General features: G+C 41.5%; 1 protein-coding gene across 3 annotated transcripts in view; it reads right to left on the minus strand.

The window, feature by feature from the left end:
* LOC135486167 (transcription factor AP-2-epsilon-like) overlaps window positions 1-14,129 on the minus strand; it is a 200,619-nt gene that overhangs the window by 156,785 nt on the left and 29,705 nt on the right. For 2 of the 3 annotated variants that reach the window (XM_064768756.1, XM_064768754.1), the window contains exon 1: window positions 1,189-1,406. The exons of the other annotated variant lie outside the window; for it this stretch is intronic. In XM_064768756.1, the coding sequence (XP_064624826.1) occupies window positions 1,189-1,224 (36 nt within the window). In that variant the 5' untranslated portion in view covers window positions 1,225-1,406. Of the gene's footprint in view, window positions 1-1,188; window positions 1,407-14,129 lie in introns of those variants that run through there. 3 annotated transcript variants of the gene reach the window in all.

Below are 14,129 nucleotides of genomic sequence, written 5' to 3' on the forward strand. Positions count from 1 at the left end.
ATCATCACTAAAAACACACTTATTGCCAATCCAACTTGTGGTCGGAATGCAGGCAAAGACGGAACTTCGTAGACTTTAACATCCCCTATGTTAACGACTTGGATATGATACCATTCTAATAGTTCCGTCCAGCAGATGGTTTAAATAATCATAGTATGAGTATTTAAGTGTGCAGAGGAATGTTTGATTGGGTCACGATTGGAAAAAACGGTAACCAAATTCAACTCGAATGTCAAAATCACATCGTCCCTTCTCTCTAGTAGGCTGATAGTTCGGAACCAACCAAGTCGTAATCATATTGCAGTCTTGTGCAGGACACATGACATACTGCTTGGCAGTCTTATGAACGTCGTAAGCAAATGAAAGTTCTACCCATGTCTACAGCTTGTAATCAGTTGATGTTGCCACAGTCATTTCTCAATGCCCTTTTTTAATGAATCTAATGTAAGTGTGATGACACACATAGCTGCAGCGTTTATCACGACTAATGTGTTTTGACGCCACGTTTAAAGTTTAAACACCAATAACACTAAAGCATCAAAGAGATTTTCTTCAATTTTACTCACATGAAACGCCAATGCTCCGCTTGTGTATTCCATTTAGCAAAACAAATCGATGACAACATTCGATTGAGACAAATCGGGAGTACTTTTACGGACGAGTATTTGTATCTGTTGCTGCGCTTTTCAATGCGTATCCTAAAATAATCCTGATTATGTTGTTGTTATTTCCAATCCTGTGTTATCAGCGCACCGTCCTAGTTCACTGTCAACTTACGAGTTGTGATTTACCCTGTCATAGATCTTGGTCGTTAGTCTCGTATCTTAGACCGTCTTGGCCAAAGGGAGTCATCACATTAAAGCAATGTCCCATAGGTATAGCAAGCCATGATGAGCAATCATGTACCCCGGGGCCAGTAGCCCGGGGCAAGCACTGTAACAGTGACACCCCCGGGACAAGCCCGGATCACCCTTTTGAGGGAGATCATGAAACGGGAGAAAAACGTGCGTTTTTGAATCAGGTTGGTTTGTTAGGATGTCACGTTTGAATAACATGACATCACTAGATACAGGACGCTGTGATATTTCGGACTCAGTTCATTTTTTTTCTTCAAAACGATACGATACAAAAAATACACTTTTTACAAAAAATCACACCAAGAAGTATCTTTTATAATAAACCGCTTACCTGCCACGAATTTGAATCTAAAGCAATGAAGGACATGGATCCTGCGTGTCTGTCTAAACCCTAGTTATGTTGACCCGCGAGTCGAGTTAGTCGTGGCCGGATGGCTTCCCTCAGGGAGAAATCAGCTGTGGAGACGGGGTCAGCAAAGCCGCAAGGAAAAGCTACACGACAGATCATAAAAGCTCTGCTCCTTCTTTACAACACATTGCTAGTAGCTGCAGTACAGATTTCATGGCATATAAGAACACACAGATATCACTCATAATTCTAGCTGATTTAGATTCAAATCCGCCGATTGCCTCAGCTGGTGGATAGTTGTGATTGGTTGCGCGCGGCGCGGCGGAGCAAGAAGGGGAGGCGCTTATCATGTGAAATCGACCCCGGCTTTGATAATGAATAATAAATATCAACCACTGGAGGCTAGGCAGACCCGATCAAGAGCCAAGCGTTGATATATATCACACTATAGTTTATACTAGTGTAGAATATTATGGTTTCATATATATGAATTCAGATGGTACGGGGAATTTGCTTCGAATTAAAGGCGTTGATAATTGTTGGCCAGCTTCACTGAGTTTCTCGGTGTATTAAGCCGCCATAACGGCGATGTTTTAAATCCTTTAATAGTTCATAGCAGCTCCAATCTTAAGCGGAGGTGCCATTCTTCTCGAACAACAACCAAATTATACGGGCCGCCGCATCTTAATAAACCGAGAGAAAAGGCTCACTGAGTACGAATATCAGGACAAATTAAGAAATTTGTTTTCCACAACTTTCTTTAATACGTCATGTCCACCCCTTCTATCTTATTTTGCGGTGGTTGTGAGATTAGACGTCCAATTGATAGCAAAATACACGAAATAGGTCGTATTAGGTGAACAGGAGCATCAGAGGGGACCGGTTGGTAGCTTCAAAGGCCCAAGTCTGCTTGGCATTTGAATATGTGAGATTTGTCGGGCAAGCCCACTCCATTATGAGGACAGGCCGGCTTCTTTAATCGGCACGGGGGAGCCGATCGTTGCGATAATCTCACAAGTTTTTGTCCACGAAGCCGCCGGGCAAATATCTCACCGACCCAGGAACAAAATGGCCATTATGGAAATGCTACTAGTTTTCTCTTCAGAGGACCAATTTTGGAGGGAGAGCGTTCCGGTGACAATGAGAGTAGTCGGAGATCTGGATAGCTGGCTGGGAACAGGCAAAGACATGAATATCTAATTCTGGTCGTACAGATGCAGCCCGAGTAAGAAGTGCTGTAGTGAAATAAGACTCTCTGGGCCGGCTGGTGGTTAAGAGCGCGTCCCGCCCGGGGGAACCAGGCCACACTGACATCCAGACTGCCATATTTGATTTGAAAATTCCGTTAATTGATTTTACAGCTAATTACCCACGAAATGAGAGAAGAGAGTGTATGATTGGCTGAACGCAAGTCACTCCGAACTCGAGTCGGAATACGAGGCGAAATGGCGCGCGGAGCATGCCCGTGGCCAGACATCTTCTGCACCAAACCAGTGTTTTTATCTTTAAGATAGCCAGCGAAATCACAAAGCTACGTGATACATTAATTACCAACCTAAAGACATTATCTTAGACAGCTCAGTCATCAGGCATAGTGTTGTGGAGACATTTTACAAACTATCAACCGTGCGACTGGAACGCGTACGCATTCTACTCTCCAGAAAGGAGATACATGTAGATGTTTTTATGTAAATCTTTCCATCGGCGTTTCAATGAGCGCAGTAAGCACATTCTCTCTCCATTGACAATCCCTGCCTAGCTGCTGATTAAGTTTTCTTGCAGGATACATGTGGCAAGTGAAATATTCTGAGAAAGGTCTTTTGAAGGAAATGTGGTGTATTTCTTCTCGTACACGTAGTAAGATTATTGTTCCAAAATGAATATTCTAAAGTATCACCACGATACTTTGCTAGTGAGAATATAACCATGATTTTTGGTCTGGTGAGAATATTCTCAAAAACGGGAGAACACCAAGATTCTTGTTCTTTTGAGAATATTTTCTATAAGATATCACCGAGATTTCACCGCGAAGGTGACCACCACAGGGCCGCTCCAATCCTTGCTGGGGTCGTTAGGTGAAAATGCCCGAACGTTTCCCCATCTATTCTCACCTCATTAAAAAAGCGCAACCCCACTCTGATGATGATGTGGCAACTAGCCGCAAGGATCACGTAATTAACATGTCATCGCTCGTCCTCACCGTGTTCACGGCTCTATCAGAATTGGTTACGGGGGATACGAGAGCAGAAAAACCCAGAATCGCTCCTGGATAAATTTTTAACTCGCATAAGATCAAACGGCATCTCATCTCCGATGAACCGAGCAGAATGTCGATTTATGATGAGCGGTATTTTTTACGGGATTTTCTCTGGTATGTGGGCTGCATGTGGCGGGCGTGATCCAAAGGTTGTCACGGCCAAAAAAACACCAAGGCACTTCACCAGTAACTGCAGAATCCTAGCCTTTTAGGTGCATTGAATGCGAGGGACAAAAAGTATCAAGTCCCAAATAGAACCAGGTTTATCTTTTGATGATTTTCTGTTAGTGGCAAGTAAGGGACAAGTGGATTATCTGAGAAGCATCGAGTTTAGTTTACAAAGATATTTTTTACATTGATACAGTCGACAGTTATTAATGGTCATTTTGCACTTACTCAACAAAATGGCTGCCCAGTGCACAACTGAAATCAAATCAAAACACCCCTTCTACATATTGTAGGGCGCAATAACCAATAAGCTTTCTCTCATAAAACACCCTTTCATTTTGCACTTAGATGCGCAATTGCCACAAAGGAAGTACAAAATATTTTTCACTCCCAACACAAATCAAAATAAATCGGAAAAGACAATGATCACAACCCAACTTCAATAAAACGTGTGACAGATACATAAACCATTCTATTGTCACGTTACTTGCACCTGACTGACTTGCCGAAGAAATAGCTGCTACATCTTCTGATATTTATGCGGGATGTTCCAGCCGGTGGCATCAGCGCCAGCAGGAAAACTCTGCCAGGCCTATAGCTGCAACAGTTGTTCAGTTGGCCTAAAGGGTATCAAATGCTCGGAATATTCCCAATGTCGTCTCGCGTGAGGTTTACAATGGCGAGGTATACACCTGTCGCCAAAGCCCTTTGTTCCACTCGCCAAAGGTAACGATTGATTTGCCTCATCTTTCCTGATTTTTGAACCATCGGACTGATGTTCTTTTGTAAACTTTCTAACCCGATATGACAACACGTGTTTATGTCTCGCTGTCTATGGCTTCAATGGAGAAGTGTTAGCGTGACCCATTTTGAGCAGGCACTAAAAATGCAGTTGTCTTCGAAGCTGGACTAAGGACCATGCTTCGGCAGTTTTTTCGAGTTGTCTTAGAGAGGCAAACGGGAGGCAAGCTACCAGAGATGAGATTTCCCTCAACTCAACAAGGGGGCCCTGGTTTCAACTTGTCGCAATGCTCGTTGACCGGACCGTGAGGGCAATGCCGTTCATCCTTTGACAGGTGAGGTTGGGAACCGACATCTGTCCAGGGGAAGCCATTTTGGACAATAGTAAAACTGTAGACATACACGTATTGCACTGAAAAGTTATCCAGCGAACAAAATGAACTTCCATGTGTTAGTATTACCAAGACACGATTCAATTTTAATCCGTTACAACCATCTTTCTCACAATCCAAGCTTGCCTAGACTTTTCCAACAAAGTTGCTTTCCGAAATAATTTTGTTGAAAGTCGGGACAGGTACAACCGTATACATTTGTACAGCATTTCCTGTATTACATGTAGTTTATCTGCACTCAAACACGCAGGCAGCATGTACGCACTGCTATGATGGTATAAGCAAGACGCCCTCCAAATTCTCGTAAATTACGCTATGTTGACAAGTTTAAGATGAATGTTCTTGTAGTTGAAACGAGCGTATCAGACAGGAGTAAACAAGTGATTCGACGTTTCTCATCATGATATTTTTATGATGATTTGAAATGCACTTTGGCTTATGTTGTGGTTGGGTTTTAAACAAGCTTGGTGGAGGAATTCCGTTTTTATAGAGCATACATCTTTGGAGTATGATTGGCTGTTAATCCAGTAGCACACAGCGGTAAACGTTTGCGAGCTCATGTTACCCCCGTGTGCGCCCAGCTTGTCACATGTCGGGGCGAAAGGGTAAATGGTTGAAAGTGATCCACAGTCGGCAAAGGTGGGTCACTGGGTTTTTTGCCCTTGCCAGTTTATAGGCCTAGCGACCCCTATGAAAGATGTTTCACGGAGGAAAATGCTATCAAGATTTGCCTTGATAACCCGAGAACTATGGGAATTCAGGCCTAGGTGTGAGCAGGCTTTGTTTAAAGACAATAGACCTTGTTATGGGCTAAGCTTAAATTCAGGCCCGGGTGTGAGCAGGCTTTGTTTAAAGACAATTGACCGTGTTATTGGCTAAGCTTGAATTCTTTAAACTGTGAGGTAAGGGGCAAAGACACGTAATACATAACTGAAGATCAGCGTTAAGCGTGCATGATTTTACAAAAAAGAAGTTTAGCTTTTGGAAACCATGAATATTTTGTGAAACATGTTGCGACTACTCTTGTGTAAAGGCGACATGTTTTTAAACCGCCCTTCAGTTTATGATAGAAACAGTTCAGCTTGATTGTTTTAGGATCACTACGCCAGTGCAGGGAGATATGTCAAGGGGCTTCAGTTAGCATCAGGACCACCGCGAATTCCAATGTTTTTTTCCTCAGTAGATTATTACCTGATAATTTGCTTAACAATTTGCCTTTTTTACAAGGATTTATTGCCGCACTTATTGGCGCGTTATCGCCGAAGTGAGGTTTGTCTGCCGGTATATCTGGCGGTCGAGTGCCATCTCGTTGACGGGAAATTTATGACACAAAATTATCTCGAATGTAAGCGGTTTGTTGAAATATAGCAAATCAGCCATTTATAAGTAATATCAACAGTAGAAATTTATGACCAAATAACTGATGAATTATCTGTGTGTTTTTCGACTGATAACATATTACTACATGATAACTGTCACTTTCATATTTACAACCAGGTCAAAAACGGGAGCACACAATTCTAAGGTGTATTTGCGGCAGTAATGCCCGATGTCGGCGCTAAGTCTTAAGTACCGATTTTGTTTTATAAATACATTCGAGTTCCATCTTATCGTTCGGAAATTTATGACCGAAAGCTATCTCAAATGCTAACCATTTGCTGAAATATACGTTAACTACATGTAGCTGTCGACATTGGAAATTTATGATCAAGTATTATTTTCGATTGAAAGTAGAACTATTAATGGAGTGGTCAATGTATGTTGAAATATCGCATTGTTTCACTAGCGATGTCCATGTACAACTGGAGCAGCCCACATTTGATCCATGAGCCTTTTGGCGACTTTAAGCCTGGTATAGTACAGCTATAAAAACATTTAAGATTGCATTTCTCTGATATTATCTCACGTTGTAACTAATTAGCTCCAAATGTATACTTGATGGATGCAAAATTCAAATTTTCCTCGTCAAAAGTGTTTGGTTTGGGAAGAAACCAACAGTCGTCCCAAACAGCCAATGCCTATCATTTCCCAACAGCCAATGACTATCATTTTATCCTCTATTTCTCATTATTTTTTTAGAGGGCAAACATGCCAATGATCTTAATTATTTTTTTCAGCGCCAGACCCCGAAGAACTGGTATCAAAATGGTGCACAAAAATAATAAAAAAATCACCGGGTGTGCTAAACTCAGCGAACCGGGATAAATCATTCCGAAAAATAATTATTTTTGCCCTCGCGCGATATTTCGGCGCGAAAAATTGGCACTTCGCAGAAAGTTTTATGTTATTCTTTTTAATCTTTGATTTTCTCTAAGGAATCTTTCCCGGGTCATTAGACGAATTGATACGGTTTACATTGATTAAAATGCACATTTTAATCCGGCGATCGATTGACGAGAAACCGCAGTAACCGCAAACCACGTCCGGGCAAATTCGAACGGCGATATCTAGAATTTGATCCAAGTTGAATACGCTTGATTAAAACTCCTTGTGGTCTGCCCGACAGGTGACAAGTGATCACATAATTAAGGAGGCTTCTTCTCCAAGAATTCACGCTCCCGTGGAGGATTTTCTTCTCGTTTTGATGGTGAAATCGGCAATATGATGGCGTAACGCGATAGAATTACGGGCCCGTTTTTACACAGACTACAGTGTCAGGCCAATGTTCGGCGACAGCAGCCCATACACGTTCAACATGATCTTGATAGTATTTACGACCCTTTATGCTGTTGGCAATATCACATAACTACAAATATAGTGTCTGCTTTTTCTTGATCTCTGTCTCTCAGTATCATGGAAACAATTGTATCAGTATACAGTTGTATTAGCTGTATAGTTTCATGAATAAAGGTTGTTCTCATACCCCGGGATACGACCATGTCTCTGTGGAGGACACAAGAAGGTGAGAAGACAATGAGCAATCTCATTGTTGACGAATTTAGCGATGTACTTTGAAATGTCACGGGTGAACCTAACGTGACTGGTCAGAGCAGGACAGCAGGCCATAATAATGGCTCAGAACACATGAAGCCATTGCGAGCGCCTTCTGTTTCCGTGGCAACTGCTGAAACTAAATTATGACATTTAAACGTTACCAATAAATTCTGACCCAATAATAGGAGATGCATAGCTCGTTAATGTTTTGATTACTGATGGCTGAGATACATATATGTACCATATTAAACGCATTCAAGACCCAGAACTTCTCAGACTATTGAAATAAGACGCCGTGAAATAAACATAAGAACACTTTTTGTATCCCTAACTCAAGATTTTGAGATGTAGAAATAGACATGTTTCAGTTTTGTAGATAACTTAACAAACAATGCGCCGAAAAGCCCGATTTTTTTTTTTCGGAAGTGTGGCGATTCTTGTCATCGTAAGTGTTAAAACAAGATGTCTAACTTACGCCTGGGTGGCCAAGCCCCTTCATACATGTCATAAGTCATGACCAAAGTGACGAAGTGCCCTTAAGAGACATGCGTTATGTCAAGAAAATCACATCACTTCACTTGGTCGCCAAGCGCAAATAATGACAAGTTTATGTAAGGAGCGATACAGACGGTTCGCCTGCAGTAGCACCTTAATTTATGGGACAAACGCAGCGCTTCGAGTCACAATTACAACGCAATCTTAACGGTTGTGTATTTGCCGCCTTCCACCACCTTCTGATTGTAAATACAGCCTGTCAACTAAGTTTCCCTCCTCCTTTCCGGAGAGTGATCAAACCGTAATGGCCGCCATGATGGCCGCTGTCAGCCCGGGCTATAGATTGTGTTTGTTTTATCCCGCCATGAAAGGGACTAGCCAAGTGGAAGCGATTGAGCTTTGGCAACCTCTGTACCTCGGGGCGGCCATCGCTCTGACCTCTCAAGCAGAAACACCTCAATAAATAATCTAGACTTGTAATAAACCAAGGCGGATGGAACACTTGGATGCAACTGTAATCAGTTATGGTCGCCGTACATGATGGAATAAAGATGTTTCAAGAAGATGTAGTGTACCCTGATACAATCATTTATGTCATTTTATGGAGAATTGAATAAAATGATTAAGAGTCCTTTCGGCAGTTATTTTCAGGGATAAATAGGGATGAATGCCCTTACAGCCTGCGCGTATGGCATGAAGGAACATTTATCTGGAGGTGGTAGCCTGTTAAGTTATACTGAAGTGTGTAAAGCGCCACAATCACATAAAACCTTGAAAAATAATACGAAGGCTAACTGATCTGATTACGTCAAACTGAATATCTAAAATATCCACCCACAGAAACAAATAATGTCACCGAGATCGCACTTCCAGTGGAGGCAAAATCAAGGTTATAATACTTGTTCTACGTTGTTGCCGTCCCACTGCTTTTCCTTGCAAATACTTGAAGCAATGGTCGAGACATTCTTTCACCAGCACTCATCACTCTTTGTTCAGTATACTGGCCTAGCTTGTGTAATGTATCATCTAAATTAAGATTACGAGGGGAGGGGAGGGAGGGGAAGGGGAAACAGCGCAACTAAAAGAACCCTTCTCCACCACGAATATAGGCCCCCTCACCCAATCTCCTCACAGAGATAACCTAACATGCGCAATTGCTTAGGGTGCTATATTGGAAATCGGATTTTCAGTTAATGGAATTTTGGACGATATAGGAAATGTTCAAGTGATTCAATTTAAGATACAAAACCACTAACAACAGCAGGCTAAGACTTTGCAGGGGAGCCTGGTCAGCCTCGGGTAATTTAAAATGGAGCTTAAACGGATTCAATTCTTTGCTGGTTAACCGCGATCTTGACAATCGTCATTTTCAATTAGGCTAACAGTATGTTGGCTTTTCCCGGTGAGATTTTATTTAGAAAGTTTGCAAGCCTTAGAAATAATCCGAAGTGATGTTCTATTGAATGGTTCTATAGCCGTTTTGACTTGTTTTAGAGACACCCTAAGGATTGGATTTCGTTGCTTGCCGTTGTAATACTGCTGGACCCAAATGAAGTGATGCTAGGGCGGCAATCAGAAGGAAAGAAGTTGGCCTATTAAGGTGTTCTTTCGATTATCAGAGAGAAAGGAATTTATTCAGCAGTACTGGAGGGGGGGGGGGGGTATTACATGGGCGGGGTAATGTTTCTTGGTTATAACCAGTGGGTCAGCACAGTTTGACCACTGCCAAACATCGGTGACAAATCCGACAAATCACAAATTCAAACATGGTGCAACGACTTCATGAACGATTCAACAGCAGGAAACGTGCTTGTAAGGTTGTATATTGACGTGGTTTGAGGTTACCCATCCACAATGGCGATCTGATTGCCAAACTACCGGATAGCCGGAGATTCTAGCCTCGTGATCTAATATCTGCATTTATCTTATATTTGCACCACCCTAGGCACTTTCCATACCAGTCTTTTGATCTTGCAAATTATTCTAATAGCAAAATAATGACGGTGTCTTTTAGCCATGGCAAGGGGAAGCGCGCGGAGCACCACTTCACCGAGTAAAGTGGCGGCGCTAATTCAGAATTAGCTCCGCGGACAAAGTAGTCTCGTGTAATGCAATCTGCATGAGATAGAGTAGCCTGTTCAGGAATGTCAAGAGGTTTTTACATCAATTATCCCGCGATGATAGAGATAAAAAAATCGGAGGAAACCATATTTTTTTCGTCTTCATTATCCTATTATCATGTAGCGTAATGATGGGAAGACGTCATCAGCAGATACGCCAGGGGGCACTCTAGGTCAATGGTGTCTTCCTCTCGGTACCTGTGATGGGATGACCACAGGCACCGGGAGTGATTTGGGTGTCCAAAGAACTTTGGTTGGAAGCTACTTTCGTGGTAACGGCATATTAACAGCTCATAATTTGTGGGGCGAACTTCTAATTGTACTTGAGGATATATGCTAGTGCATTACTATGGTTGATGCCACCAATAATTAGTCTTTTTTAATTCTTGATGCCACTGATGCCAACGGTTTACTTCTTGATCGACTTGAAGGCCTAGGGTACCTGAAACAACTCGAGCAGTATCTACAATGTTGGTGTCTGCTGAAGAAGATTTGTGTACTCTTAGAGACAATCAAAACAACCATCGTGTGAAACCTTTCTACATAGTTGGCAACACAACTGAAGACAAGAGCCATGACACGGGACTGGTTGCGCTGATGGACTTGTTGGAGGGAGAAGGGCCAGTAAGTTTTCCAGATCCGTCACTTCACTGATGTCTACACAAACAAACAACCAAACAAAGGTAAATGGTGTGGGAAAGTCAGGTCAAATTAATATGTCTCCTGAGCTCAATATTACTCCTTCCCCAGGCCAGGGTCGTAGCACAGCTATATGTTTTGGTTTTAAGGAGGGTGGGGTAAGAAAGAAGAAATATTCAAGCATGGCTTATATGATTGACAAGTAACTAAATCACCTAGCGCAAATAGCTAAATCCCGCACTTGTAGCTTGAGCTTTGAAATCGCCTGATGAACAACACTCTGTTCTTTTAGCGGGACATTTCTTCTATCATGGTCGTAGTAAGTTCAAATGAGATAAGTTTGATTCAAAACCGATGAAGCCATGACAAAACTACATATTTAATCTCGCACTTGTGAAATTGTCAGCTTTGAAATGCCCTCACTTGGATGGTGCGCGGTCAATTCAAAAACAATTGCGGTTAGGGTGATTGAATCGGGTCGCCATAACATTGCTAATGACGCGGAGAGGATATCCTCACGGTTGATGAAACAGGTGATGGGAACTTACTGGATGTAGGTAATCACTTGAAACCACTAGAGCAGACGATCAAATCGATTGCAGTTGTTGAACAATTCGCCATCGCTTTCTCGCGATGTGTCGGTGGTTTAACGAACTTCAGATAAACCCGATTTTTGTTTTTTCTTTAGTTTCTTAGCGTTTCCTTTCATTGTTTTGGGAAAATATAGAAAACATTGATAACGTTTCTCTCTGTATCCCCCTACCACGCCATGGCTCCCATCAATCGCAAAGAATACACTAAGGCCGAAGTTACATAGACCTCATTCGTTCAATTCCCAGGACTCATTTTCCCCTTTTGCTTTCTTGCCCCTGTGAATGCACGGCCTTGTGGCGTGCATTCACCGAGGAATGAAAGAAAAACCCGGAAAGTGACTCGTGGTAAATGAACGAATGAGGTCTATGTAACTTCGGCCTTACACTAAGTCCAAGCGTAGCGGCGCGGCACTGAGATGAATACACTGTCAAAACGGTTTTAGGCAGGAAGTTCTTTCAAGGAGACTGGTAGCAGGAGCCTGGTTCTTGTAGGTCAGATTAAGTTGCACGAAGTCGCTGATAGGGGTCGTTTCTCCTATTTCAGTACATTACACTATTAATGCTTGTATGAAAAATGTAATTATATGAAACACAATCCATGCCCCTAACTGCCCGTACTAGTCATGCGAAGGCTACCAATTTGACCGCCCTCTAGTCCCCTTTTTCAATTTGAAACCATTCAATGAATCTAGAACTTATAAATGATTGCATGTTTTTCTGGGTCGCCTTGTAGAAGAAACGTCAACTTATTAAAACTGCATTTAAGTTTAAAGTCTTTGTTTGTAACGAAAACATGAGTTTTCATGAGAATCCCTTCAAGTTATCATTCTCGAATTGACTAAATATCTCGGTTATAAGTGGCCAAGTTTCGACTTGCTCGCGGTGGCGAGAAAAGAACATTATTAATAAGGGATAGAATATCTCTTAAAGGATAATCGATTAGAAAAATGATGTTTCTTCCTCGACCCGAGGCTTCTGTAGTGAAGAGTGTGAACTATAGGTAACAATCTTAACATAACCTTAAGCCAAAAGTTGTCGCAAAACTTATTATGTAAAACTCAATTTATATTGCCGCCCGTGGTTCACGAGGGCTACAATTGTATATTCTTATATGTCACAAATTGCTCAAAGACGTGGTTTTTATGTCTAAGTATATTGAAACGCTTTCTTTCAAAATAGTTGTTACATTTTCTTACATTCTTGTTACATTGCATGACACTTTTATGAATATGTATCACTCTTGCTTTTTGTCTTTCAACTTATGTTCCTTTGTTCAAGTCGATTTCATTGTGGTGTATTGAAATTTACTGTAGGACACTGTGCATCAATGCACCGCAAAGTATCCAGACTTCCAATCAAAAATCTCGTTTTTACTGTATTTGCTTTTATGCCCCCGATATTCTCTAAAACCCTATCCGTGATTCCGCTTCCAATTCATTACCATTCCTTTGTGTGACCTCCCTTCCTTTCCCAAACAGTGCTCAAAAAGCCTTTTGGGACATTCAAAAGCAGCATAAACGTATTTTTTTACGGTCAATTTCATCGACTAAGAATCACATTTTTATGATTTGCCCCATTTATCCCCCTGAAACCCTGCCCAAACGTTTGGCTTTGTCACTGCATATACTCATTTCTTTGTCTCCCTCCCTCATGAATATGGATTTTTTTCTTCCAACCCCTGTCCAAGTGATATTCCATCCTACCAGATATCACCTCCGGTTGTCGCATTGTCTCTTTGTCGAATCAAAATTCTCTTTGTCAGATGCTTCCACTTTGCAACTCAAAAACACATCCCTTTTTCAAACCCTTAATCCCTTCCCCGATTGTACCCCCTGGCATAAGCCATTTTCCTTCGAAAACTATTCTCTATCCCTTCATCAACATTACATATTTCAACGAAAGCATATTTTCAAACAGGAAAATCGTCTCTCACGGTTGGTAGATAACTTCTAGCTCCTGTACTCTTTAAAAAAAAGAGGATTTTTTCTTCTATAAACGTATATGCTTTTTAACGTCATTGACGATTCCGGGATCAATTCAGAGCATATTCAGGGTGTGTTTTTTTGTACGAACATATGGCATTTTTTACCCCAACTGACGACTCATTAAAACCGTGTAATAACGTTTTGTTAACCGTACCTTGAAATATTAGTTTTTGTTAGAAATATGCAGTAGCTTGTTGATATGCCGAGTCATTTCATGCTTTCGCAATCAAATTTAAGCAAGAGTGCACCGTTACACTCACATCATCACCAAGTTTAGTTTGACATTTTTGCAGTCTCTTACAAGAAAGTTTCTACAAGATTCAACTTGAAATCAAAGCTCTCATTACGGCCAATGAAACTAATATATTTATTCCATTACTCTTGGTCATAAAGCCTGATATTATACGGTGTGAATATTGTCTTTCAACCCAGGGTGAAGCTCAAGGCATGGGATATTGTTATTGTCGTACGACTGGCGTTCCAGAAATACCCCGTATCACTCACGGCATCAGGTTCACTTATTACTTATCTGTAATGGACACATGTAAGAATGGTATCCATCAAATGTTTTCATTAAGGCGATTGGTTGACGGAGAAAG

The sequence above is a fragment of the Lineus longissimus genome, chromosome 4 (assembly GCF_910592395.1).
Source record: "Lineus longissimus chromosome 4, tnLinLong1.2, whole genome shotgun sequence".
Classification (NCBI taxonomy): Eukaryota; Metazoa; Nemertea; class Pilidiophora; order Heteronemertea; family Lineidae; genus Lineus; species Lineus longissimus.